We start from the raw sequence: 26818 nt of genomic DNA, 5'->3' as shown, positions 1-26818 counted from the left end.
TTGTTTTCCTATTACTCCAGCAGAGGCATAAGCAGCCAGGTTTAGTAGATCAAGTGTAATGCAAATGGCTTAAAAGACCTGGTTTGAGCTATGGGATATTTCTGCTAGGCGTGCTATCAAATACCTGCAACTTTGGCATTCCGAAACCTGCAGTCCCCGACCACAATCTGCAGACTGTGCACAGGGATCCAGCCTTCTTTCCTTCTGTTGAGGTTCTTCACCAGCCTTGGGATGACAGCAGCATTAGGAACAGAAGCCAACGCACCCAGAGCAGTTTGGTGAGGGCATGCTCCCCACAGCTGGGGTGCAAGCAGCAATTTACCCCAAGCAGGGAAGCATTTTAACAGGGCCTGGCCATGTGCTTAAAGCATTCCTCCCACCTCAATTTAGGAACCTAATTAAAAAGCCTACACCTCTGTAGACAGGACTCCCTCTCAAGTCATCCTGCCCAAGACCTCCAGAGATGCCAGCTCAGGAAAACTGGCTACTGAAGGAGTCAAGGACAATTATTTTTCTCACTCCTCTGCCATTTAGACTGGTAGGATGATTTTAGTCAGGGTACTGTAAGTGAATTCAAGCCAAGATTAGGCAGCTGGAAATACTCATGCTCACAAGTGACAACCCTCTGTCTCACTCATTCAGTGAAATTTGTGCTAACAGAAAGCTTGGTGTGAGAAATCTCTGATGGCACTGGCTGGAGCCCCCAGGAGAGGTAAACTTTCAGCAAATGTGAGATGCTTTGCATCTGCTTTGGCTAGCAACAAACTGAATTCTTCAAAGTGCAGTGGGGCTAGATGATCCTTGCAGATCCCCTGCAATTGAAATATTCTATTTTAATCTGTTCTGATTTCCCTTGAAGTGCAGGGGCTGTAGCTCTCAGCCAGGAATCCTGCATGGGCATTGACATCTGTGCATCCTGCACAAACCTGACCCAGGTTCCTGCCAACATCACCCTTCTCACACCCCCAACAGGACTTTGGCACCCTGGGCTCCCTCTGCTGAGACCCTGGGCTGGCTGAGAGCTGCTCAAAACCATCCTGCAAAGGGAAGAGCAGAAGCCTCAGCCAAACTGCTGTAAGCCTCAGGAGGGGCAGGCTGCCCCCAGACCAGGGTGGTCCAGCAGGCCCAGGGGGGCTCCCAGGGGATGCTCCCAGCCCTGAGGGGTTCCCTTGTGAGCCTTTACAGCTTCACACACAACAGAAACAGTCTGCAGCCATCCCCAGTGTAGGGAACACTCCTGGAGCTGTCTGAGGGAGGCAAACACCCTGCAGCCACTCACTGGGGCTGTCAACCCCCAGAGGGACACAGCCTGGAGCTGAGCTGGATGGACAGAGGGAAGCACCATCTGAAGTGGGGACAGCATGGCAAGAGAGGCTGTGAAGGTCTTGGGAGAACCCAGGTCAGGCAGAGACTCATGGCCAGGGGAGCCCTAACTCGTTTCCCCAGGCTATGCCAGTGGGGATGGATCTAGTCTTGGCAGGAGAATGAATTCTCCACTTTCTGGAATGGCCTAGAGCTCAGCCAGGAGCTGCATGACTGTGTCACCAGGCAAGTGACATTTGAAGGGACTGCCCTGCAGGCTCTTGGAGATAAGGCAAAGCAATCCTGAAATACCTACCACTGTCCCTCACCATCTTCATGCAAGAGCTGAATTTCATCCCCGTTTTTCACCAGCAGGTCCTCTGATCCTCTCCTCTTGCAGTCTGCAAGGGCTTTGTATTTTCCTGGAGACTGTGGTAGAGAGAAAAACTTGCATTATTTAGCTGCATTGTGTATCATGCAGCTGTGAGTCTGACTGCTGCAGGGAATGTGACAGAGCCCTACCAGCTACCTGCATCAGAATTATTCAAGAAACTCTGGCTGAGACATCCTCTCATTGCCCGCACTGAGATACGGAATTTCTGAGGGACACGGCCAAGACACAAGCATCGTCAGGGAGGACAACAAGCAGAGTGAGCCCCCAGGGTGTCCCATCACCTACCAGCTGGGTGCCCTCCTCCTCCTCGGTGTCCGAGCAGTTGGACAGCTCCTGCTGGCCCGCCCACTCCTCCAGCCCCTCGCAGATCTCCAGGGACTGGGACGTTCCTGGCCAGCCTGCAACACACCGGGGCTCAGCCTGGGCCAGCAGCCCCAGAGAGGCCCCGGGGGGGAGAGAGAGGGGCCCTACCTCTGTGGGGTTTGCTCTGGGGGGACAGCAGCACCGGGCTCGTGCGCTCCGAGTCGTTCTCCTCCGAGCTGATGGAGGCTCTCTGCTGCTTCCTGAGGGGGCAAAAGGACAGAATCAGTCCCAGCTTTACCTCCCCAGTGAGCACCAACCCCACGAGGGTTTGTCAAACAGGAGCAGAAGTAACCCTGGTACCTCTCAGTGTATGTTTGAACTCTCAGTGTATGTTTCTGTGAAGATTAAGGACTTAGTGCCCAGTTCCCAATTTTTTGGGAGGGGAAGGAAGCTGCTGCAGTGTCTCTGGCCTGAAGCAGAGCCCTGTCTCTGCTCTGCTCCATCTGCAGAGGGGCTGCAGCTCAGCTGAGCTGCCAGGCTCGAGGCTGTCCCTGCAGACCCTGTCCCCAGGCCACCGGCACCCAAGGGGGAGCAGAGGCACAGCCCTGCTGTCCCCTCCCCGGGACAGACAGAGGGCCAGGGCCAGCAGCAAGCCAGGCCAGGCCAGGCCAGGCCTCACCCGTCCCCCAGCTGGGAGGAGAGTGGGAGCTGATCCCAGCCCAGCCCAGCCGGGCCCAGCTCTGCTCTGCCCAGCCCAGGCCCAGGCCCAGGCCTAGCCTGGCACTCACCTGTCCCCCAGCTGGGAGGAGAGTGGGAGCTGATCCCAGCCCAGCCCAGCATGGCCCAGCCTGGCCCAGCCCAGCCTGGCCCAGGCCTAGCCTGGCACTCACCCGTCAGCCAGCTGGGAGGAGAGTGGGAGCTGATCCCAGCCCAGCCCGGCCCAGCCCGGCCCAGCCCAGCCCAGCCCAGCCCCAGCACTCACCTGTCCCCCAGCTGGGAGGAGAGTGGGAGCTGATCCCAGCCCAGCCCAGCCCAGCCCAGCCCGGCCCAGCCCAGCCCAGCCCAGCATGGCCCAGCCCAGCATGGCCCAGCCCGGCCCAGCCCGGCCTAGCCCAGCCCCAGCACTCACCTGTCCCCCAGCTGCGAGGAGAGTGGGAGCTGCTCCGAGCACGAGCCAGGCTGCTGCTTCTCCCCTGCTGCAAGGGCAAACACAGCTTCAATCCAGTTCTCTACTGCAGCTCTCACACTTGGAGCATTGCTTTAAAAATGAGACCTTTCGTACAACCCCACTGGCTTCTGCTCAGAGTCACACAGACCTATGGGCTCTTGCAAAGCACAGAGTTAATGATGATTAAAGTGGCATGTTAGCACAAACCCAACACAGAGCATGCTCCTTAGGACCACGAGATGCTCCCAGTTAGGCATCTGGTTTGTATCTTGCTGCATTAAACCTAGGATAACAAATGGGAAATAATGCCCAAGGTAATGACAACCAAAAACTGTACTTCTGTGATTCATTTGCACATCAGCACCCAGTTTTTACTGCTCCAAGTTCTGTTATTTCCCTGCAATATAAGGCCTCACTCCAGCATTTTGCTACCAGGCTCTAAAAATTAATTCTCCAGAGAGAATTAGTGGACTAGAAGATCAGCAATGTGCCAACAGGAAAGCTTCTGCTGCAGAATGAAAGCCACAGAGAAATTGAGCAAATGTACCCTTTATAAGCTCTTGCTGCTTGAACAAAATTTTTCTTATTTCATTCAGCCATGCCATCTTCAGATCTACTGTTTGGGCCTGGAAGAAGAGAAAATTGTCTGAATTTGGAATTAAGAGTCATCCATTATAATGTAGGAATAAAACCTTACTTTTCTATGCTGTAATTATCTGAAATTCCCTTTTTCCCCAAAGCTACTACTAAATTTTAAACAGTCTTGATCTTTTAAAATTGATGATTCCCATTAGATCCAGGCAAGGCACAGTGGCAAGTGTAGAGCTATCACTACAAGCAGGGAGATCAATGAGACATTTTCTCCCCACAGTTCTGAGGATGTGCAAATACCCAGATTCTGAAGGGACAAACCTGCACCACATACACCTCCTCTCTCCCACTGTACCAGATCTCAAATTTCCGATGGTCTCCTTTCACATTCTCAGTTATCCCAACTGCATTCATCTGCAAACCCAAACAAACAGAAAATTAAACACAGCACAGAGCTCCCTCTTCCCCAGGAATGCAGACTTTGGCAGCAAGTGAAACTGTTTGCACTGAATTTAACATGTTGCATCAATTTCAATTTACGTAGCAACTGGAAGTCATTATCTGTCCCATTCCTCCTGACTTTCTATCAGCTGCATTTTGGATGAGCTTTCCACAACAAATCAATGGACCTTTGAGAACTTCATTTGGGAACCAGTGCAACCAACTGAAGCATCATCTCAGCTGCCTCTTTCTGCACAGAATGTCTCAGATTTGGCAAATGAAGATTTGTAAATACTTGACATGTTATAATACACATTATTTATCCACACAGATTATTTCTTTCCAAAAGCAGGGTTAATTTTAGGGTGCCCCAAGCCTGGCTTGCAGCTGAATGCTGCTTTACTCATCATCCCCCTCCACCTCTGACAGTTTGGATGAAACACCAAAGGCCCAAATCCTTCAGGACCTGCACAGTGGGACCCCCTGAACCAAGCTCAAACCATGATTAGAGACACAAAATTCTTCAGCAACAGGAGAGCTCTGCCCTCCCTCCTGAGCAGGCCATGAAGCTGAAACCTGCTGTAATACCTGACAGCACAGGAACCATCCTCTCCCTCAAAGAAGGCTTTGCTGGCAATTATTCACTGATTAAGGCATGGCCAGAAATAGCTCCAGTATCCCACTTGCATGTTCTGGAGCAGATGTAATAATAAAGGTATCATCTATCATAAATTATTCACGCAGACCGGATCAGACAAATCCACTATAAACACAAACAAACCCTCAGAAATAACATCTGTTCACCAGAGCTGTTCCTCCTGACAATGTGTGCGTGCTCAGGTCTGAAAGCCCTGGATGATTTACAGCACAGGTGCCACGGACAAATGCTCTGTTCCAGCTGTTTCATGGTGCTGCCCCTTTGCAGGGACAGGAGCAGCCCCAGGGAGCAGGAACCAAGCTGCTCCTGACAGCACAGAAACACTGAGGCTGGAACAGACCCCGAGACCATCGAGTCCAGCCACGAACCCAGCCCTGCCAAGGGACACTGACCCTGTCCCCAAGTGCCACCTGCGCAGGGCTGTAAACCCCTCCGGGGATGGGGACCCCTGCCCTGGGCAGCTGTGCAGTGCTGCCCACTCCTCAGAGCCAGGCTGAACACCCTGGCACAGCTTGAGGCCACTGCCCCTTTGAAAGCTGCAGGAGGCTCCATTTTGGTTTTATAAAAACTTAAAATTGATGAAAGCTGTTGGGCAGCCTAGAGCACCTCATCTATAGAGTCACTGCAATTCCCAGTTCTGTGCACCTTGTTTACCTTGGCAATTTATAGAGGCTCCTACAAAACTGCCCAGGCATCAAGACATTAGAAATTTCAGATGATCTACTATGATGATGCCCAGAACAAGTGCCAGGAAGAGACAGATTTAAGGTCTGTTCATCCAGGTTAGTGGATTTTAAAATTCCATTTCCTCCCCCTGGCCAGGATTTACTGTCAGCTGCTGGATCACTGCACACCCCTGTGGGGCACCACAGCCCTCAGCAGCAGAAACCAAACCCCATGTCAGAGATAAACCCCCTGGCTCTGCAGAATTACTGCTCTGCAGTATACATGGCTGTGTAAAACACCCTAAGGTTATAACAAAAATAAACCACAAAAATAAAACCCCTTACTTTCAGAAAGTGCTTAAAGCTGTAAGATGAGGTTTTGTCATATCCATCTCCATGCTCCTCTCTCTTCTTGCAGAAGACCAAGGCTTTCTCATAGAGGAACAGGTGCCTCTGCATGGGCTTGAACCTGGCCAGGTCCTTCATCTTTGTGGGCCCTTTTCGGTGTCCTGCCCAAACACTGAAAGATCCCTGCATCAATACTTTCCCCAGTTCGCTCAGGTCACCCTGGGGAGAGCATGACAGACAAAAGGGAACGAAAAAGAGGTGAATTAAAATGTGAGAGGGCTCTCCAAACAATGCCAGGACACAGGGCCAGCTCTGCTCCAAGGCACGTCCCTCTCAGAACAGCTCTTCCTGGAGGGACCAGGGGATCTTTGGGATGATGGCCTGGAGCCAGGGGAGCACAGCTCTCATGCAGGGCTGCAGCCAGCCTAGGAGGGCAGGAACTGGAAGAAAGGAACAGAAAACCATGCAGCCCCTAGAGAAGAGCATGTCAAGGGCTCTGGCTGCTTTGGTGGGACAGGGAAGTGAGCTTTGAGCCTGAACTGAGGTACCAGGAGATGGAACTCTCCAGGAAGCCAGGCCTGGGATCAGCAGCTCCCCTGAAACCCTAGGAAATACAACCACTCCAATGGAAAAGGTTCAAACTCAGCCTCAGAGAGGCGTTTGTTAAATGCTGAATGGGAAATGCTACAGAAACAGCCCAGGAGAGTTACCAGGTCAGCCATGAGAACACAGAGGGACACTGGAAAAATACTCTAGAAAACCACAAGGTGGCAAAGTGTGGGCTCAGAATATCCGAAACCCCTGCAATCAGATGCAGACTGTCACCTGTGAGGGCTCCTGATCCCAAACCCCTGCACAGGTTCAGCTCTGGGCCAGCTCCCACACTCTGCACACCCCCCACGCCCCAGAGCATCCCCAGCCCTGTGCCAGGGCTCTCAGTGCCCAGAGCCACTCACATCATAGCCTGTGATTGAAATCTGATGCATGGAGTCATTGACTGACTTCAGCAAATCCAGCATTGCAACCAGAGCTTCTTGAAGTTCCTGAACCCCATCACAGCTCGTGCTGTACTTTAGCAGCTCCTGAAAATAGAAATGGGAGAGCACATGTTTGCACTTGAACAAAGCAGATTTTCCACCTTGCCCAAAGTTTCCAATGCCCACAAGTGACCTACACTGAGTTTCTTCTTTCACGTCCCTGGAAAAAGGCTCCCTCTAAAGCACAGTCAGTGTGAGGTGTGGACAGGCCAGTGAGGGATGGCCTATTTTTAAGAATGAATTTCCTTAAGAATGGAGTCAGCACAGAGCAGCACCACATTCTGACCCCTTTGTGCCGTGTTTTCCTGCTTGGTGAGATATGGCAAATGAGGCTGGGGTTATTCAGATATGGCAAATGAGGCAAATGGGGTTTTCATTAGTGCCAACATGCCCTCAAAGGAGCTTGCAGCAGATCACTGTCTCCAGACTGACAGGCACAAGGAACATAATTCTATAAAACCCAGAGCCTTCAGGTCAGTAAATGGAGGACAGAATTTTACCACTGAGATGAAATTGGTTTCATTTCAGATCTCCTGTGCCCACCTACAGCTGCATGTATACTCATTCAAGAGGCTGGAAGGAGGTTCAGAAGCTACCACCCAAGTGTAACTCCTGCCTTACACAGTGAGAATAACTGCACTGCCCTGCCTCAGATGGGAAGAATAAATGCACAAGATTTATTCACAATAATAAATGCATTAAAGATTACAGGTGCTACCAACATTGATGGAAAAGAGATGCAACAATTTATTTCATTCATCAGAGTCTCATGATCATCTCTGGCTCGGTTTTCTTACAAGTGTTTCTGTAATTCCGCATCTCTGAACAGATTCAAAGAGTCTTTCCCTCTTAAAAATGGCCTGTTACAAGCACCTGTTCCTTTTTCAGGTATGTGAACATTCATCTGCACTGAAAGGCACTTCAGGAGAGGCCCAGATAAGCAGTATGTCATCCAAAGCTTGGTGCTGATTTACAGGTCGCCTCTAATTGAAAAACAACAAATCTAATCTCTCTGCTGTTGGCCTTGAGAAGCAGAACATGGCACACCTTCAGCAGGAGCTGGCACAACCTGGCATAACTGGTACAACCTGGCACACCTTCAGCAGGAGCTGGTACAACCTGGCATGACTGGTACAACCTGGCACACCTTCAGCAGTAACTGGCACAAGCTGGCATACCTTCAGCAGGAGCCGGTACAACCTGGCACGACTGGTACAACCTGGCACACCTTCAGCAGTAACTGGCACAAGCTGGCATACCTTCAGCAGGAGCTGGTACAACCTGGCATACCTTCAGCAGGAGCTGGTACAACCTGGCATGACTGGTACAACCTGGCACACCTTCAGCAGTAACTGGCACAAGCTGGCATACCTTCAGCAGGAGCTGGTACTTGGTCAGGCGCTGCACGGGTTTCAGCAGGTAGGAGTCCAGCCCCAGCTTGTGCTCCAGTTTCCTTTGGCATTCCTGCAACACGCAAGTCAGACCAAGTCAGCTCTGCACCACCTGTCAGTAGATATTCCAACAGCACAGCTGTGGGGTTTGATGACTCCAAGGGTTTCATGTCCAAGGGTTGAATGATACCTACAGCTAAAGTAATATTATAATTACATGCAAATTAACCTGTGGATCTGCCCTGTACTCCTGGGGTACGAGAACTACCAACATCTCCTTTTGTGAGCATTTTGTGTGCACTCTGCACACAGCACCAAACACACTGCAGCCCTGTGGGCTGTGAGGAGGCTGTCAGACAAGGCAGTGCCCCAGGTGGGTGGAAGAGCAGCTCACCTGGAAGAAGGAGCTCTCAGAGCACTGCCTCCACAGGGACTCGGAGCGGGGCTTGTTCTGGCAGTACTTCTCATACATCTGGAAATCCTCCCTCTGCAAGGCAAGCACGGGGCAGGTCACCTCAGGGACCAATCCTGCCAGCCAGCACCCAGAGCGTGTGTGCTTTCACCTCTGCTGCCAGCTTTAGTGTCTGCAAGTGACAGTCTGGGTGAAAAAGGCACAGCTGGGGTCACAGCTGGAGCTCTGCCATCTCTGCTGGCCTGACCCCACCAACATAGCTGGGGTGCTGTAGAATGGGACAGCCAGGAGAAAGCCTGGCTTGGGAGTCTGCTTTAAAGTGACAAGGATTTACCCACCCTGTCCAGGAAACAACATCCCACTCTCTCGGGGGCTCCCAGGCAGCTTTCCAGGCTGTGCAGGAAAATCCTGCAAGAGATGGGAGAAGGGACAAGAACCAGCAGTGAGCAGGGAGAGCTTTGGGTGCTGCAGCACTCCAGGATCAGCCTGGGGAAGGGAGAAGAGCAGCCCCATACTTGTTGTGGAAGTCGTAGATCTCAGGCATGTTTCCAAAGAGCACATCCTTCCTGTTCCTCAGCACGGGGGGCAGCAGGATCAGCATGGCAGGGTTGTCCATCTCTGCTCTGTAGCCCTGCAATGGAAAAGGGCTCACTCTCAGCTGCCATCTCCCCAAAGGCAGGTGAAAAGGGAGCATGAACAGACTTTCAATGTGATCTCCCTGTTTCTAAGTGCAATATCCCTTTTATTCCCTGTTTTGGCCGTCAGCAAGAGTTATTTTGGAATAAGGTAGTAATGTCTAAAATGACAGTATGAGAAATCATTGTCTAAAGCAATGTGCTTCATACAGTCACCATTTCACAGTATTGAGACAGGAATCTCCAAGGATAAAACACAAGCTGCTTCCTTTTGTCTCCTAAAGGTAAAGGAAATTAGGGAACACTCAAGAGAAACAGCTTTTTGTATATTTTACAGGCACTGCTGAGGCCAATTACCAGTGCTTTTGTGTACAAACACAAGGGTTCTCCTTCACTGCAGATGAAAAGCTCATCCTGACACCAACTGTTCCTGCAGATGCCTCCAACAAAGAAAACCTAGGGAGCAAACTTGAGCATTTGTGACTGGACTGGGACCTGGCAGCCTGGTGGAAGCTGCCTGTCCCACCTGGGCTCAGTCTGACAGTGGCAGGTGCCCTTTGGTACCAGTGACCAGGGAACAGCAATGGGAACCTGCAGAGCTCACTCACCGTCAGAACTGTGAACAGCTCCTCCACATACACTCTCTCTGTTTCTATAAGCTCATTTATCACATGCCTAAAATGAAAAAAAAATATAGAAACGTATTATTTTACGTCTATAAAAGCCCCACAGGTGATGAGTGTAGTTCAAGGAGCCCAAACCATTGTGTGATCTCATTAATAACCAGGAGGTAAAAGCACAGGAGATGACTCCTGGGTCAGGCTGCAGGAACACAGGGATGGGGCAAGGACTGGGCACAAACAAACATCCTTTAGGGGGTGTGAAGGGGGCGAGTGCTCACCCTTTCAGCACATCCAAGCTGTCCTCACTGTCTGAAATGAAGTACTGCAAGGAATTCCTCTTCTCCTGGTAGTCGTGCATGACCTCGATCTGGGGGGAAAGGGGAAAAGGGGAAAGAAAAGGGGAAAAGGGGAAAGAAAAGGGGAAAAGGGATGCAGTGGGAAGAGCTCAGAGCTGCAGCAGGGCCTGCAGGGGCAGCAGGAGCCCAGCCCTGCTGCAGCCCTGGGGAAGGATGAAAGGAGCCTCCTTATAAAACCCCATGGCAGCAAACCTCAGAAGGGAATAACATGTAATGGGGAGTCAGAAATTCCCAGAAATTACTCTGCTACATGAATGTGAAATACTGGTAACATAACTCATTAGTGAGGAGGCAGAGAACAGTTCCCACAGGGGAAATATCTGTGCATGGGGATATTTCCTAATACACACCTCTGTTATGTGAGAAATAACTTCAGGGAACAACACACACGAAATGGGCACCCAGATATTGTAAAATCAGTCAGGCCAGAGCTCAGGTGTTGGACTAACGCAACTAAACCACAGGCATACAAGAGGGCTTGGGTTTGCTTGAGTTTTTAAAAGGCAAAAGAAAAAAAGAAAATAAAGAGAGCATCTCCAAATCCAAAGTATACTCAATCTTTAGAGCAGTTTCACTTTTCCATAAAACTAACTCAGATCCCATGAATAATTTTTACCTTGCGAGAACTTGGAGTTTTTCTTGAAGTTTTCTTCCCAGGGAGAGAAAGATCAAATGAAAATTTCAAACTGGAATTAAAATCTACACCTTGGATAGAAGAAAGCAGAATTACATAATGTACCTCTATGGTGAAGGAGATTCTGCAGACAGAAACTAATAAGTCAGAAGAAAAATGGGATACAGTTTAAATAATTAGTTAGCTAGGACTAATAGCAAGCTGACAAAATAAAGGGTATTTATCCCAAACAACACTGATTCCACACAGCACATCCCACGGTCATAAAGTACAAATATTTAGGAAAAACAAAATGTTCACTAAGGGAACACAGTAATCAAAACCTAACAAAGTCTCTGGAGCCTGAGCATATGATAACAGCAAAACCAATAAAAGCAAATAAACTCGAAAAAAGAACACCCCCTGCTAGGACACTGCTTTAAAGTCCTTTTGTGAACCTAGGGCAAGATGCTCAGCTGTAATAAACTCTTTGTCCATCTTGCACAAATTTATTGATACTGTCAGTAAATGATTACAAGTTGCAATTGAGCTATAGAGGTGAACTGGAAGCTTAAAAATAAAAGCATCAATCTCTCTGGTGAGCTGTATGACATCATTCAAACAGCCTGTAAGGAAACGTGCAGATGCTGGAGGGGCTCTGAGGGCAGACATGGAGCAGCTGGGAGGTGAGCCAGGTGCTGCAGGTGAGCACAGCCCGGCCCAGGTGAGCACAGCCCATCCCAGGTGAGCACAGCCCGGCCCAGGTGAGCACAGCCCATCCCAGGTGAGCACAGCCCATCCCAGGTGAGCACAGCCCGGCCCAGGTGAGCACAGCCCATCCCAGGTGAGCACAGCCCGGCCCAGGTGAGCACAGCCCATCCCAGGTGAGCACAGCCCAGCTCAGGTGAGCACAGCCCGGCCCAGGTGAGCACAGCCCATCCCAGGTGAGCACAGCCCGGCCCAGGTGAGCACAGCCCATCCCAGGTGAGCACAGCCCGGCCCAGGTGAGCACAGCCCGGCTCAGGTGAGCACAGCCCAGCTCAGGTGAGCACAGCCCATCCCAGGTGAGCACAGCCCGGCCCAGGTGAGCACAGCCCGGCCTTGCAGGTGCCACCTGAGAGCTCTGCCTGCTGCACACAGACCCAAGGTGGAGAGGTGTGCACTACTTACAGCTGTGTTTTCACTGAGTGGGAAGTGGAAATAAATAATAAGGAACCAACTTCACCCTTCACACAGGTATGGGAGCACAAACACTGGGGAGTTCATAAATCACCGATATGTATTTAACACTCTCCAATAACTCTCTGTGCCAGCAAGGTTTAGTCAGCTTCTCAAAGCCACCCTAAGCCTCACAGCAGAGTTACCAGCTGGAAACCCATAAGTGCAGGGTGTTTTACCGTGCTTAGGAGAGAACAGGGGTGACTTGGCCCGGGGTGGGGTCTCTGGCCGTGGAGCCACGAGCTGCACGGGCCTCACGTGCTTGTCCAGCAGCCTCCTGAAGCAGCACTGCCTGCTCTCAAACATGCTGCGCACGCTGTCCAGCTTGCCCTGCACGGCCTGCAGCTGGCACTGCGGAGAGACAGGGGAGGCACAGTCAGCACCGGCTCATCCTGACCTGGCACCGGGCTGCCAGGGTGCCACAGTCAGCACCGGCTCATCCTGACCTGGCACTGGGCTGCCAGGGTGCCACAGTCAGCACCGGCTCATCCTGACCTGGCACTGGGCTGCCAGGGTGCCACAGTCAGCACCGGCTCATCCTGACCTGGCACCGGCCTGCCAGGGTGCCACAGTCAGCACCGGCTCATCCTGACCTGGCACAGGCCTGCCAGGGTGCCACAGTCAGCACCGGCTCACCCTGACCTGGCACCGGGCTGCCAGGGTGCCACAGTCAGCACCGGCTCATCCTGACCTGGCACCGGCCTGCCAGGGTGCCACAGTCAGCACCAGCTCATCCTGACCGGGCACAGGCCTGCCAGGGTGCCACAGTCAGCACCGGCTCACCCTGACCTGGCACCGGGCTGCCAGGGTGCCACAGTCAGCACCGGCTCACCCTGACCTGGCACAGGCCTGCCAGGGTGCCACAGTCAGCACCGGCTCACCCTGACCTGGCACAGGCCTGCCAGGGTGCCACAGTCAGCACCGGCTCACCCTGACCTGGCACCGGGCTGCCAGGGTGCCACAGTCAGCACCAGCTCATCCTGACCCACAGCTGAGAGCTACAAGCAGCATCAGCTCACCCTGACCCATCACCAGCTTCACCTGCACCTGGCACTGCAGAGAGCCAAAAGGGGAGCCACAGCCAGCACCACCTGACGCTGAGCTGGCACAGGGCTGCCAGGGTGCCAGCGCTGCCATACACACCCCAAACCTGCTCCTCACTCCTGGGGAACTGCTTACCTTCAGCTCAGGTGTCAAAACAGACTCAAAATCGTCCTGCAGGGCTTGGGGATCATAGTTCAAGTAGGATGAAGAGCTTTCAAGAAATCTCTCTATGTCCTGGAGAGCTTTCTGGGCGCCTTCTTTAGACTGGCACTTGTCCATCTGCTGGTTGGCAAGCAGGTAGGCACCTTCATCACAGCACTGCAGGGCCTGGGGACAGCACAGGGAGTGAGATCCCCCAGTGCCCCCACTGGCACGAGGCTCTCATGAGAATGTCACTGACTGGCTCTGGGGGCAGCCAGCAGCACTCCCTAAGAGCCAGCACTCACTGGGCTTCCATCAGAAAGCACAAAGGCATGTTTTCTCTGTAAGGTGACTGCAGCCCTCAGCAGACCCAGCCAAGCTGTGCCTGGCTAAAATCAGTGCAGTACCTGGCTAAAATCAGTGCAGTACCTGGCCAAAATCAGTGGTGTACCTGGCCAAAATCAATGCTGTGCCTGGCTAAAATCAGTGGTGTACCTGGCCAAAATCAATGCTGTGCCTGGCCAAAATCAATGCTGTGCCTGGCTAAAATCAGTGGTGTACCTGGCTAAAATCAGTGCAGTACCTGGCTAAAATCAGTGGTGTACCTGGCTAAAATCAGTGGTGCACCTGCCATAGGGTACTGCTGCACAGCTGACCGCAGGCACAAGCAGGTGTTCATCTGCCCAGCTGGGAAAGCTGAAGTGGGCACTTTGGAGCCTACAGGGAGGCTGGCAGGTTTCTGAGGCTCAGACCTGAACTGGGGCTCACTGGCACTCACACGCTGAGCTGTGTGTGACACTGGCACTCACACACTGTGGTGTGCACAGGGCTGAGAGGATGCTCCAGCCAAGCACAACAGAGAATTTCCAGTGCTGTGAAAGGACAGGAGACATGGAGAGCAGGACCATGCTGTGCTCCAAGGCAGACCCCAGGCAGCAGCCAGGCCTGCAGGGAGCCCAGGAGAGGCCCCTGTGCTGCAGCTGAGGAACTGTGTCCCACAGATCAGCACAGGGCTGAACTGGAGCACACAGGGAGGAAAAAGGAGCTCCCCAGTTCCCAAAACAGGGAAATGGAACAGGGTCAGAATCCTCTGTTTCTCTTAATTGGCCTCAAGCACATTACAGCCGTGTGCCTTCTGGCCTAATTAGTGTGAATTTCCCTAAATGAATATTTGATGCTGATTAAGATATCAAAGAGCGTTGGAGCCACATGACTCCACTTCCATGCTAGCACACAGCAGCTGTGCCTATCTACCAATCTGTCACCTCATTTCACACTCAGCCATGTTCATTCTTAACAAACCCCTCAGAAAAAGGGACAGGAATTTATGTGAGAGCATCACCTCTGTCACACTGGGCAGGAAAACCTCCAAAGTCATGAATTCATGGATGCAGCATGACAGCACCACCAAGAGCAGCAGCTGAGCTTGGTGCTGGGTGGAGATGCCCACGTCTTTCTGCTGCCCTCACAGCAGCAGGTCCCTGTTTGCTGACTCCCCAGCCAAGGGGCTCCTCCTGCCTCTGGGGAACACCTCCCTACCATTAACTGCGAAGAACAGCTGCCATTCCAGATGTTTCCAGCCAAGAAGGGAGGCTAAGCCCATGGAGAGGCTACCCAACCATCTCCTCAGAGCCCCGTGTGTGTGAGCTGTACCTGCTGCAGGCGGGTGTGCAGCTCCAGGGTCCTCTGCAGGTGCAGCTGCTTCCTCTTGCCGTGCTCGGCCAGCAGGTCGCAGTGGTGCCGCAGCTCGTTGCACTGCTGGCAGATCAGGTTCAGCGCGTAGTGGTGGTTGGCAGCCAGCTGGTGCCCGTGCAGGATCACCACCTGAGCCTTCCCTATCAGCTCCTGCAGGAGGGGGAGAGCCCAGGCTGGCACACACGCAGAAATGGTGCCAGTGTCCCCACACTCACATAGAAATGGTGCCAGAGTGCCCACACTCACACACCAGCGTGCCCTCCCAGCTCACCAGGGTTCAGCCAGGTAGGAGTGTGCCCTTTGCTGATGGAGTGACAAAATTATCCTTTGTCTCCTTAAAAGGAAATAAGCCCACAAGTTTCTCTCCTCTATTAAGTGAAAAGACACCTCATAGGACCTGGGGAACTTCACCTCAAACTTAAGGATAGCTAACTGGACAGGAGCCAAAAAGTCCCACCTGGGCATTAAGTAGAAAAAGAAGAGAACAAAGAAACTAATGGCTTTTGTAAGGTGTTTTACCAGGAGCAGGGACTTCTTGTACCTGGCTCGGTATTTCTGTTTGCTATTTTGCCTTTTACTAAACCTTTTTGTTTCCAACACTGCAACAGAAGCCATCCTGTTGATTTTATTGCCTCCAAGGATACCTGAGCGATCTGGGTGTGTTATAGGCCTCCCAGAGCTTATTAGACCTGGCTCAAAGAAGTTACTATAACACAGCCACTCTGGGGGATGGCTGCCATCAGGAGTGGCCAGCAGGAGTGGCTTGCACAGCATAAAATGGTGCCCACCATCTGGGGAGAAAAGCCTTCCTATCCATACACAGGATAAAGAGAAAACAGTATTTCACCAAAGCAGCAAGGCTGTGAGTGCCTGCTGTCAGTGCATCACTGCCCCTCCAGGAGCCACACCCTGAACAAACTGCAGCTGACTCCATGCTCCCAAGCATCCCAATTCTCATCAAAGGCAATTGCAGTAGTTGAGGTTTATCTGGATGCCAAGAACACCGGAGCTTTTCTGCACACCTCAGTCAGTGTAATGGCTCTGGTTTCTCCAGGGCTGGGAGGAACTGGGATGGCTTTCCACTGGGATGGCTTTCCTGCTGCTCCTGCCTGCCTGGCTTTTTGATCCTCCTCCCTCTCTCCACAAACATTTCTCCCAAATGGCCAGCAAGCCTCAGACCCCTCTCTAGAACTCTTCTGTGCCCAGAGCCCTCAGGATTTCCCTGCTGCCCCTGGCCCAGGTGCCCAGCACATCCCTTTGCAAAGGTCACAGCCTTAGCTGGGCTCCTGTGAATCATTTCTCTTCACTCTTCTTTCCCCCACATCTCTTAGTCTTCACCCATATGTTATGTTCAACTCACAGACATGGCAGGATACAACTTTTCTGCAACTCCATGTGCCTGGTAACAAGTTTCTGCCTATTAGCATAGCTAAAGCACTTCAAATATAAATAATTCTTCTTCCAGCTCATTAAATCCCACGCCTCCCCCACGTTCAGACATTTATCTGTTCCGGATATTCACGGTGGCTCAGCAATTATTTTAACTCTGATAATTAAACAGCCTGTTTCTGGCTTTCAGGGCGATCACAGCCTTGCTGCTCAGAGCAGAGACATGAAATCAATCCTTTGTGCAGCACTCACCAACAAATCACAGAGCCAGGTGATTTCACAAAGACCTACCACAAATACGGAGTGTGGCTCCTGTGTTTCGTGGGTGCTGCTTCTGTGCAAGGCCGTCTCACCTGAGCCATGTTATCTATCTCACCTGAGCCAGGCTATCTATCTCACCTGAGCCAGGCCATCCCCCCTGAGCCAGGCTATCTATCTCACCTGAGCCAGGCCATCATCTCACCTGAGCCAGGCCATCCCCCCTGAGCCACGCCATCATCTCACCTGAGCCAGGCTATCTATCTCATCTGAGCCAGGTGATCTATCTCACCTGAGCCAGGCCATCATCTCACCTGAGCCAGGCTATCTATCTCATCTGAGCCAGGCCATCATCTCACCTGAGCCAGGCTATCTATCTCATCTGAGCCAGGTGATCTATCTCACCTGAGCCAGGCCATCATCTCACCCGAGCCAGGTGATCTATCTCACCTGAGCCAGGCCATCATCTCACCTGAGCCAGGCCACCATCTCACCTGAGCCAGGTGATCTATCTCACCTGAGCCAGGCCACCATCTCACCTGAGCCAGGCCATCATCTCACCTGAGCCAGGCCACCATCTCACCTGAGCCAGGTGATCTATCTCACCTGAGCCAGGCCACCATCTCACCCGAGCCAGGTGATCTGTCTCACCTGAGCCAGGCCATCATCTCACCTGAGCCAGGTGATCTGTCTCACCTGAGCCAGGCCATCATCTCACCTGAGCCAGGCCATCCAAGCTCTCCAGCTCCTTGAGCCTCTGCTTCACCTGGGGGACGCTGTCGCCGGTGTCGGGCAGCTCCGCCTGCTGCCCCATTAAAAATTCAATGGCACTCTTCACCTGGACACAGAGAAGAAAATTGCTGCAGGAGGATACAAAGCACAGGCAGGAAAGCAGTCTGAGCCCAAAATTAATCACACTTGAGCTACGATTGCTAAATCCAATAACACAACTAGTGTCCAAGAACTAATTTGTAAATTGAAAGATGCTTCCATCAGCAGAATGCACACAACTGCAGGGCAGTGGTACCTAAATTAGCTGCAGGGAGGAAGCACAGCCGTCTCCCCAGGCTAGCCAGCCCTGCCACCGCCAAGGAACAGCAGCATAAATTAAACACCCTCAAAATAAAAGCATAAGAATTCTCTCCATCAGACCTCCACCTCTCTCTTCTGCCAATGGAAGCACATCTGATCCTACCTCTTGAAAACTTTGCTCAAACTTCCAGAGTTGTAAATATTGTTCCATTTTTAACTGATGCTTTTCCCAGAAGCCATCAAAAGCAGTCTCCATCTCACGCAGCTGACCAAGCAACCTTGGGCACAGAAAAAGGACAAGATTGAGACAATTTGCAAACAGGGGACAAGCAGAGATGGACAAGCCCTAGAGATCGCCTACACAGGGACCCAAGGTCTCAGAAGAAGTCAACAGACATGTACATGTGGCTTGAGATGATCCCAGGGACAGATTTAATGGAATGAGCACTGCAGAGCAGAGTGATCACACATCTGGGTGAAGCAGTTGCTGCTGTCTCCATTTATCTGGGTAAAACCTGGGGCCTGGCAGGGAGAGCCCTGCATCTGCTCCACAGCCTCATCACAACAGTGGGGACAGAGATCAGAGCAAAGGCATGAGAGAAGCCACCCAGCAATCGGAAGGACTGCAGCAAAATTCTGGTGTCTCTCTTTGATAGGTGACCTAAAGAGCACACCCACACCTCAATAATTTCAGTGTTTCCACTGGAATTCAGGGGATTTTGGAACCCAGTGCACTCACCGATTCACCGTCTCCCAGTCCCCAGGCCTCTCCTGCTGCTGCTCCTGACTGCATTCCCCTGAGTCTGGCTCTTCAAAACTGCTCAAAAGCAACTTGCCCTCTTTTGTGACTGCCGTGATCTCCTCCTGTATAACACAAAATATTCCTTGTTCAGGCTGCTTACTGTGAGGTAAGGATAAGGCATTTTGTGTTTCTCCTGCCTCAGTTTCCCTGTGTGAAACAAGCAGCAATACCCAACAGACCAAAGCCCTCCCAGCAGATGTTTCAGCCCTCCTAACATGGAATTAACCCCTGAGCTGCACGAGGCTGAGCCATGGATGGGCCACCAGGCTGGGTGGAAAGTGCCACACAGGAACACAGCAGGCCACAGAATGACTCAGGAGGCCAGCAGGGCCCCAGCTCTCTCCTGGTGAGCAGTGGGGCTGGTGTGAGACACCTGTCCATCAGTTCATGTCCTCAGGCAAGATCTTCCACAGCTTGAAGGCTGTGGGAGGCTTCTCCACCAAGGTCAGCAGAGGAGGCTGTAAGAGCAGCACGCCATGGGGAACAAAGCCAGGACTGAGCCCACACAGCAGCACTCAGCACAACCTCTGCACACAAAGCCAACACTCCCAATCCAACCTGTCCTAGGGGAAACTTAAACCCTTGGGGTCCTCACCAGCACCAGCTGAGGTGCTCTGTGCTGGCTGGGCTCAGCCCCAAAGCAAACATGCGCACTTAATCAACTATTTTCAGGACAAAGAGGCCAAAGACAGAAATGAGGAGGGAGAAAACACACGTGGCTGATGGGCTGAGGTGGCAGAGGCCCTGAAGGAGTGACCTGTGTCTGGGTCCATTGCAGAGCCTGGCCCTGGAGGGGTGAGAGCCCTCCCAGGAGATGGCCAGGTTCCTACTGCAGGAGAAACAATGGCAAAGTCTCTTTGGGGAGAGGATTCAGAGGGCCCAGACCTGGTTCAGTGTGTGCCTGCCCCAGAGAGCTCACACAGCCCAAACACACCACCGGCCCCAGGAGCAGGACACAGCACAGGAACCTCCCCTGCCCCAGTGTGCAGTGCCAGCCGTGCCACTGAAACACCTGAGCATGAACACAAACCCATCTCCTGACAGTGCCAGGCAGGAGACGCAGCAGGAAATGGTGCAGCATGCTTTACACTGCAGGGGCTGTCACCGATCCTCTCGCCCCTCACTCTGCACAGAGCCATGCTCCTCTTTGATCCAAAGCCATTCATTATCCACAAAGCAAATGGTCTGACTGTCAAACAGGTGGGGACTTGACTTTTTCTGTTCAGTATATCAGTGGGGTTAATTTCTTAGTTACTCGGTTTAATTAATTTCTATCATTTTTTCATTGTGCTTGATGCCAGTTTCTGCTCAGCATCACAGCTACATAAATTATTCTGATTTACTAAATATTTGAATTCAGGAATCCACTGCACCAGTCCTGGGGCTGCCATGAGAGACAAGGATCCCATGTCTTGCTGTCACCACAATCTGTGCACAGTTTCTCATCTGCTTTTGTGTTTCACGGTCTTAGAAGGAACAAAAGAAAAAAGCCAGCAGACCTCACTTCAGACAAGAGCCAATGAGTGGTTTTGATATTTGAAATTAATAGAAGAGGAATTAAAAGCAACAGATGGCTTGTACTGAGTGCTGCTGTGCTTTCTACGCAAATGGAAACACGTGATGTGTTTTATTTCTCCACAGAGTGGGCACTGCTGGCGGTTTTACACTGCTGACCCACCCTGTGGAGCTGCTATCTGCCCCCTGCACTGTGGCCACAGTCCTGAGCACAAAGCTGAAGCCACTGAGTCAAGCTGCAATAGATGTAGCTGCTATTTCATATTACTCTGTTCATTTTCAAAGAGATGGAGAGCCATTGACAGTGCCTATAATGATACTTTCTAAACATGCACTCATGTGTTTATGCCTACACACAGCACAACTTGGATGGCATTTTCAGTATTTCTTAGAGGCAGCTTTCTGGAAACTCGCTCTCACATGAATGACAAATGAAATATAAATTAAAATAGATACAATTCCTTGACTTAGGTAAATGAAACCTGCCACAAAGCAAAGGAGTTCATTCTTCAGCCCCACAGAACAACTATGAACACAGTGATTGCTCCTGAAGGAAGGGTTTGGGGCCTGTGCTGCTCCCTGGAAGGTGCAGGAGCTGCTAAAGCAGCAGCTGGCTGCACTGAACCTTCCACTGACTCCTATGATAATAATAATCACAAATCGCCTGAGCTGGCAGTATCCCTGAGCCATACCTTGAGCTGGCAGTAGCTCTGTCTGAGCTATCCCTTGAGCTGGCAGAACCCCTGAGCCATACCCTGAGCTGGCAGTACCTGTGACTGTGCCATACCTTGAGCTGGCAGTGCCACTGTGCCATACCCTGGGCCATACCTGTGTCTGTGCCATACCCTGAGCTGGCAGTACCTGTGACTGTGCCATACCTTGAGCTGGCAGTGCCATACCCTGGGCCATACCTGTGCTGAGCCATACCTTGAGCTGCAGGTACCTGTGACTGGGCCATACCTGTGTCTGTGCCATACCCTGAGCTGGCAGTACCTGTGACTGAGCCATACCCTGGGCCATAGCTGTGCTGGGCCATACCTTGAGCTGCAGGTACCTCTCGGTGCGCAGGGCCAGCAGGCGCTCGATGCAGAACATGTCCTCAGGCAGCTCCGCCTCGGCCAGCTCCGTGCCAAAGCACTGCAACATCTGGGCAATGTCCTTCACCGTCAGGGCAAAGCTCTCGATGGCCTGCAGGGACACAGGGACTGCCATCAGCCCGGGGTCAGCACCGGCCTGCAGCTCCTCAGGGGACCCCAAGAGCCAGGGCTGGGCTGGGCAGGGCAGCACAACAGCCCTGAGACAGCTGGCTGGGGTGTGCGGGCACACACAGACAGAACATCCCACTGGGGTGTGCGGGCACACACAGACAGAACATCCCACTGGGAACCCAACCTGCCATCACCTGGGACACAGCATCCCCAGAAACTGAGTGTGCAGGAAGCACAGAAACACACAGCAAGGCACAACTCCTGACTCCTGGTAATATCAAAGTTCTTGCAAAGGGAAAGAAATAAACCTAACTGGAAATTCTCTGCATGTGGTCAGTATGCAGTAGGCAGTCTCATCACCCTGCTTCCCAAACACAGTTCTGATATTAATCACATTAAGCAACCATTATTAACAAAAAAGCCTATTTGGTATCTCCCATTGAAGGAACTCTAATAAAGATTTTAAAGACAGATCTTTTGGGAGCAGTTTCAATAGGAGCCTGAGGGAGCCAATGCTCCTGCAAACCCACCAAAGCCCAACACCCCTTGGCTCCTGTGCACATGTGATCTGGGAGGTGCAGCGGCTCCTTTGAGCCCCCAGTGCTCAGTGCCTGACTGCAGCCCGTGCCCAGGGAGCCCCAGCTGGCTGTGCCAGCCCCACTCACCGTCCTGAAGATGACCCACTCGCTGTGGCAGTACTCCAGGGTGCCCCCCAGCTCGGGGGTCAGCTGCTGCTCCTCGATGTACGTCAGCAGGTCACTGACCGAGCTCAGCATCACCACCTGCACACACACAGGGCTGTGTCACCTGGGCCACCCTCCTGCCCACGCTGACCCTGTCACTGCCCCGTCACTGACCGAGCTCAGCATCACCACCTGCACACACACACACAGGGCCGTGTCACCTGGGCCACCCTCCTGCCCCACACTGCCAGTGCTCTGTCCCAGGCTCTGAGCACACACACAGCCATGCCCAGGCCCTGAGCACACACCCAGCAGTGCACACTCAGCTCTGAGCACACACACAGCTCTGTCCCAGGCCCTGAGCACACCCAGCAGTGCACACTCAGCTCTGAGCACACACACAGCTCTGTCCCAGGCCCTGAGCACACCCAGCAGTGCACACTCAGCTCTGAGCACACACACAGCTCTGTCCCAGGCCCTGAGCACACCCAGCAGTGCACACTCAGCTCTGAGCACACACACAGCTCTGTCCCAGGCCCTGAGCACACACCCAGCAGTGCACACTCAGCTCTGAGCACACACACAGCTCTGTCCCAGGCCCTGAGCACACCCAGCAGTGCACACTCAGCTCTGAGCACACACACAGCCATGCCCAGGCCCTGAGCACACCCAGCAGTGCACACTCAGCTCTGAGCACACACACAGCCATGCCCAGGCCCTGAGCACACCCAGCAGTGCACACTCAGCTCCACACCGGTAACTTGAGCAGGAAATCCTCCTGGCTGAAGCGGAAGCCGATGTCGGTGAAGGTGCGCTGGAAGAAGCCCGTGGGCCGCAGGACCATCACCAAGTGCAGGTTCCCTGGGAAGGATGCCTGCAAGGAAACACAGACAGCACTGACCCTGGGCAGGGGCAGCTCCTGCAGCAGCCCCCAGTGCACTGAAAGCAGGGGAATCATTCTGTTTTAGGGTTTTTTTTCTTGTTTTCAAAACGGGGGTGTGACATTAACATTCTCTGAAAAATCCCTTCGCCCAGGGTTTTTCCCCTGGGAAAGCCTCAGAGAAAAAGAAAAACAATAATTATCTCATTTGCTTCTCCTCTGTTTTGCTCCTTTGGAATGTGTTTGGGGATTGTTTACCCACAGGTGATTGTTTCACTGGATTCTGCTGTGAGTTGTTTTCACTCTTTGGCCAATTCGTGCCAAGCTGTGTTGGGAGAGAGTCACGAGTTTTCATTATTATCTTTTTAGCCATCTGTAAGTATCCTTCCTGTATTCTCTAGTATAGTTTAGTATTCTTTAATATAATAAAATAATAAATTAGCCTTCTGAGAACATGGAGTCAGATTCATCATTCCTTCCTTCATCGAGGCACCCCACAAATACAACAGGAGGGAGATGCTGGGAATGGTTCAGAGATAGGGGATGGAACTGCAGCAGGTTCAGATGCTGGGAGAGGTTGAGAGATATGGGGTGGAACTGCAGCAGGTTCAGATGCTGGGGATGGGTCAGAGATAGGGGATGGAACTGCAGCAGGTTCAGATGCTGGGGATGGGTCAGAGATATGGGATGGAACTGCAGCAGGGCTGTCCAGCCCCACCTCCCCTAGGAGCAGGCAGGAGGTCAGCCCTGCTCCTTGGAGGCACACTTGTTATAAACTTTAATAATACAGACACTGTTCATCATTATAACTTGGGGATTGAAATTGCAACTTAGCAGGGAGCAGAGGGCTGGAACATTGAGAGGAATGACAGATTGAGGAAGCAAAATTTATTGCCAAACTTGCTAATCATCCCATAACTGCATGAAGCGCACTCGTCTTGTCCTTGGTAATTACCAGGCAACATTTAATTTGTGGCAAGAATTTGGAATTTCCTGTCTACACTGCTGGAGCCTTTTTTCAAGCATATGGTTAGCAGGTGCATTTTTAAATAGATCTGTGAAAAGGGTTCTTGAGAATGAAAAAGAATTTTTAAGAAAGTAGAAGTTGCATCATTAAATTATGGATAAGCACATGCTGCAAAGCCTTGAGTTAATTAAGACATGATTTGCTCTGAGATCCTGCCAGGCCAGGTGACATTTCCCTCCTCCTTATAGCACCCTCCTCCATGAAACATGATAGCAACCTCTATGCCAAGGGTGAGAATAATGAACATGTTTGGGTACTTCACACTGCAGGGCATTTCATCCATGCCCTCAAAACAAAGATCATCCCACAAACATGCATGAGTGCTGTTTAAAACAGGATTTACACCTGAGCTCTGGCCTCCCTGAGCTGCACGGCCACACACTTACTCTGTTTTCTTGGGTAGGAAGGGGCAGGTTGTGGCTTCCACTGCCCACAGCTTCCCTTAGAAATGGACAGTGAGCTTTAGGATCATATAAGCCACGTAAATACAATATATTGATCTGCTGTTATTTTAAGTACAAGCAGAAAAAAAAGGTTGTGAATGAAATGACAAACTCATATCCTTTGGAAGTCAACAAGAGTGGTGCCAGGGACAAGGACTTGGCATTGGAAACAACAGCAAGCCATTAAATACCAGGGCCATTGGTGCTGGCTGCAGGCCTGGTGCTGAGCTCCTGTGCTCCTGCTCCAGCCCTGGGCAGCACGGAATGCCTGCTCTGTGAACCGTGGGCTCCTACCTTGGCCCTGCCCTGGAAATGCTGCGGGGATGCCTTTGAGAACAGCAGCCAGAAATCCATCCTCCCTCAGTCTGACATCATTATTCCCTTCATCCCCCGTCCCCTTTTTGGCCCTGCTGGCACTTGGAGCTTTGGCCTCCCCTTCTCCTTCAAGTCCTCTTTAACAGGCACCCTGTGGGGGCAGAGCAGCGTCCCTGGAGGCACAGCCTGGGTGTCCAAGCCCCACGGGAAAGCCTGCAGGCTTTGAATGGCAGCCCCAGGAGCCCTGGGCAGGACAGGAAAGGGGAGCAGGGGCAGGAGACAAGCCCAGCTCACAGGGACCAGAGGGAGCCGCATGGCTGGGAGCAGGATGGCCCCGGACACCTCTGCTGCAGGATGCCACAGCACACACACCAGGGACTGCCCTCGTGCACCACAGGGACGCCTCTGCTGCAGGATGCCACAGCACACACACCAGGGACTGCCCTCGTGCACCACAGGGACGCCTCTGCTGCAGGATGCCACAGCACACACACCAGGGACTGCCCTCGTGCACCACAGGGACAGCTCTGCTGCAGGATGCCACAGCACACACACCAGGGACTGCCCTCGTGCACCACAGGGACACCTCTGCTGCAGGATGCCAACGTGGCCCACACCAGGGCACCATGGCACTGCCCTCCTCCATCACAGGGACAGCCATACACATGCCATTGTACCCCTCCTGCTCCTTGGTACTTCACCTCAATCATCTCCAGGGCAGGTGACTGGATTTCCATTCAGTTTAGAAAGCATTTGGGGATTTTTCAGCTGATCTTACACATACAGGATCAAGGTCAGCACTTCCAAGCAGCTACAAAACAGGAAGCACAGCTTTGCAAATGACACCTAATGTGTTCCAAGCATGGGGGGAAATGAACACAAGAAATAAGCTTGTAAGAAAGACAGACACCAACAAGCCATGTCCTGTGCCCTCTTAGAGACTTAAGGGAAAGGATGAAATGTTAGGGGAAAAAAAACCCACATAGAGCAGTAATTCCTCAACATAACATTCCTGCAGGAATTGTATTTTTTTAGTTATTGTAAAAATTTTAGTTTTTCTCAGAGTTGAAGTGTAGACAAGTTTCCTGAAAACTGATCTCTAATGATACTGAAAGTACTGCTGCAAAAAACCCTCTCCCACAATATATGAAAGAAAGCAAAGATAAAAGGATATTTACTCTTGCCTTATGCTTTATCTTAACATTTGTAAGTCTAAAAAGAATCCTGTGCACTCGATAAGCCTGGGGTTATGTAACAGAACACCTAAAGAAGCCTCTAAAGCCTCTGCCCTCTGCAGCACACCAGGAAAGGCAGAAAACTCCCAGCACAGTCAGTCCCACTGGATCAGGCACTTCAGCGCTGTTAACTGTGCCACTGACCACAGCCTGCTCACCACATCCCCCTTCCCAGGACAGACTCGGACACCTTAAAGCCACTTCAGCAACTTTTAAATGGACATTTAACTAGAACCAACAGAGAGCCCTGATTTAATCAATACAGATAAACTGGGCTAATGAAGCACAAGAAAGGACACGCACTGAGAGGATCACAGTTACTGCCTCGTTACTGGATATCTCATTCTGACACATTTAGTGGTATTTTAACATTTCCGCTAATTCCAGGAACTCCGTTTTCAGACACTATTCTTCCCTGCAGTTCACTGGGGCATCCATGAGGCTGCAAATCAATAAATAAAAAATATTAAAGTAATTTAAAAAACCAAAGTATTATCCTCCAGTAAGTTTCTTTCCGAGCACTGCAGACAGAGGCAGGAGTCCTTATCCAGGTACTGAACTTAATGACTTTCTGCTGCCCCTTAAAGGAAAAGTCATGCAACAAAATGCCAGGATACGCACACAATGCTGCTAATCCGAGCCTTTAACTTCCCCAGAGCCAGAGCCAAACCCCCAAGCGCTCTGCTACCTTTACTCCAGCCGGCTGCATGATGGACCCCCCGAGGATGCTGCCAGCATCACCGGGCACGGGTCCGTGCATGGTTAACCCCCCGAGGATGCTGCCAGCATCACCGGGCACGGGTCCGTGCGGGGCCGCTCCGTGCCGCGGCTTTCCTGCGCTGGGGGAGCAATGACGGAGCCGCTGCTGCTGCGGGCCGGGAGCCACGGCAGCAGCGGTGCCGGCCGTACCCGGGGTGCCCAGTGGTACCCGGGGCACCGAGCAGTACCAATGGTTCCACCGATAGCCGGCGGTACCCAGCGGTACCAGCGGCCCCC

The 26818-nt window shown here is 52.0% G+C and overlaps 1 protein-coding gene across 3 annotated transcripts in view; it reads right to left on the bottom strand.

Moving 5' to 3' along the window:
• Positions 1-26818, bottom strand: part of MCF2 (MCF.2 cell line derived transforming sequence) — a 48062-nt gene that overhangs the window by 5351 nt on the left and 15893 nt on the right. For 2 of the 3 annotated variants that reach the window (XM_058813908.1, XM_058813907.1), the window contains exons 5-29: positions 22677-22796; positions 21905-22021; positions 21070-21219; positions 18454-18578; positions 17878-17992; positions 17401-17520; positions 14994-15185; positions 13335-13526; positions 12335-12506; positions 10941-11029; positions 10247-10335; positions 9954-10020; positions 9226-9341; positions 9049-9118; positions 8693-8785; positions 8279-8371; positions 6827-6952; positions 5868-6089; positions 4080-4172; positions 3715-3793; positions 3129-3195; positions 2168-2259; positions 1982-2094; positions 1619-1731; positions 125-225 (exon numbers count right to left, since the gene is read on the bottom strand). In XM_058813908.1, coding sequence (XP_058669891.1) covers positions 125-225; positions 1619-1731; positions 1982-2094; positions 2168-2259; positions 3129-3195; positions 3715-3793; positions 4080-4172; positions 5868-6089; positions 6827-6952; positions 8279-8371; positions 8693-8785; positions 9049-9118; positions 9226-9341; positions 9954-10020; positions 10247-10335; positions 10941-11029; positions 12335-12506; positions 13335-13526; positions 14994-15185; positions 17401-17520; positions 17878-17992; positions 18454-18578; positions 21070-21219; positions 21905-22021; positions 22677-22796 — 2926 coding nt within the window. The remainder of the gene's footprint in view (positions 1-124; positions 226-1618; positions 1732-1981; positions 2095-2167; positions 2260-3128; positions 3196-3714; positions 3794-4079; positions 4173-5867; positions 6090-6826; positions 6953-8278; positions 8372-8692; positions 8786-9048; positions 9119-9225; positions 9342-9953; positions 10021-10246; positions 10336-10940; positions 11030-12334; positions 12507-13334; positions 13527-14993; positions 15186-17400; positions 17521-17877; positions 17993-18453; positions 18579-21069; positions 21220-21904; positions 22022-22676; positions 22797-26818) is intronic. The other variant, XM_058813909.1, reaches the window with a different exon arrangement.

This window comes from Ammospiza caudacuta, chromosome 14, assembly GCF_027887145.1.
Source record: "Ammospiza caudacuta isolate bAmmCau1 chromosome 14, bAmmCau1.pri, whole genome shotgun sequence".
In the NCBI taxonomy this organism is placed as follows: Eukaryota; Metazoa; Chordata; class Aves; order Passeriformes; family Passerellidae; genus Ammospiza; species Ammospiza caudacuta.
Note: the sequence above shows the minus strand (reverse complement) of the source record. Positions and strands in the feature narration are given on the sequence as shown.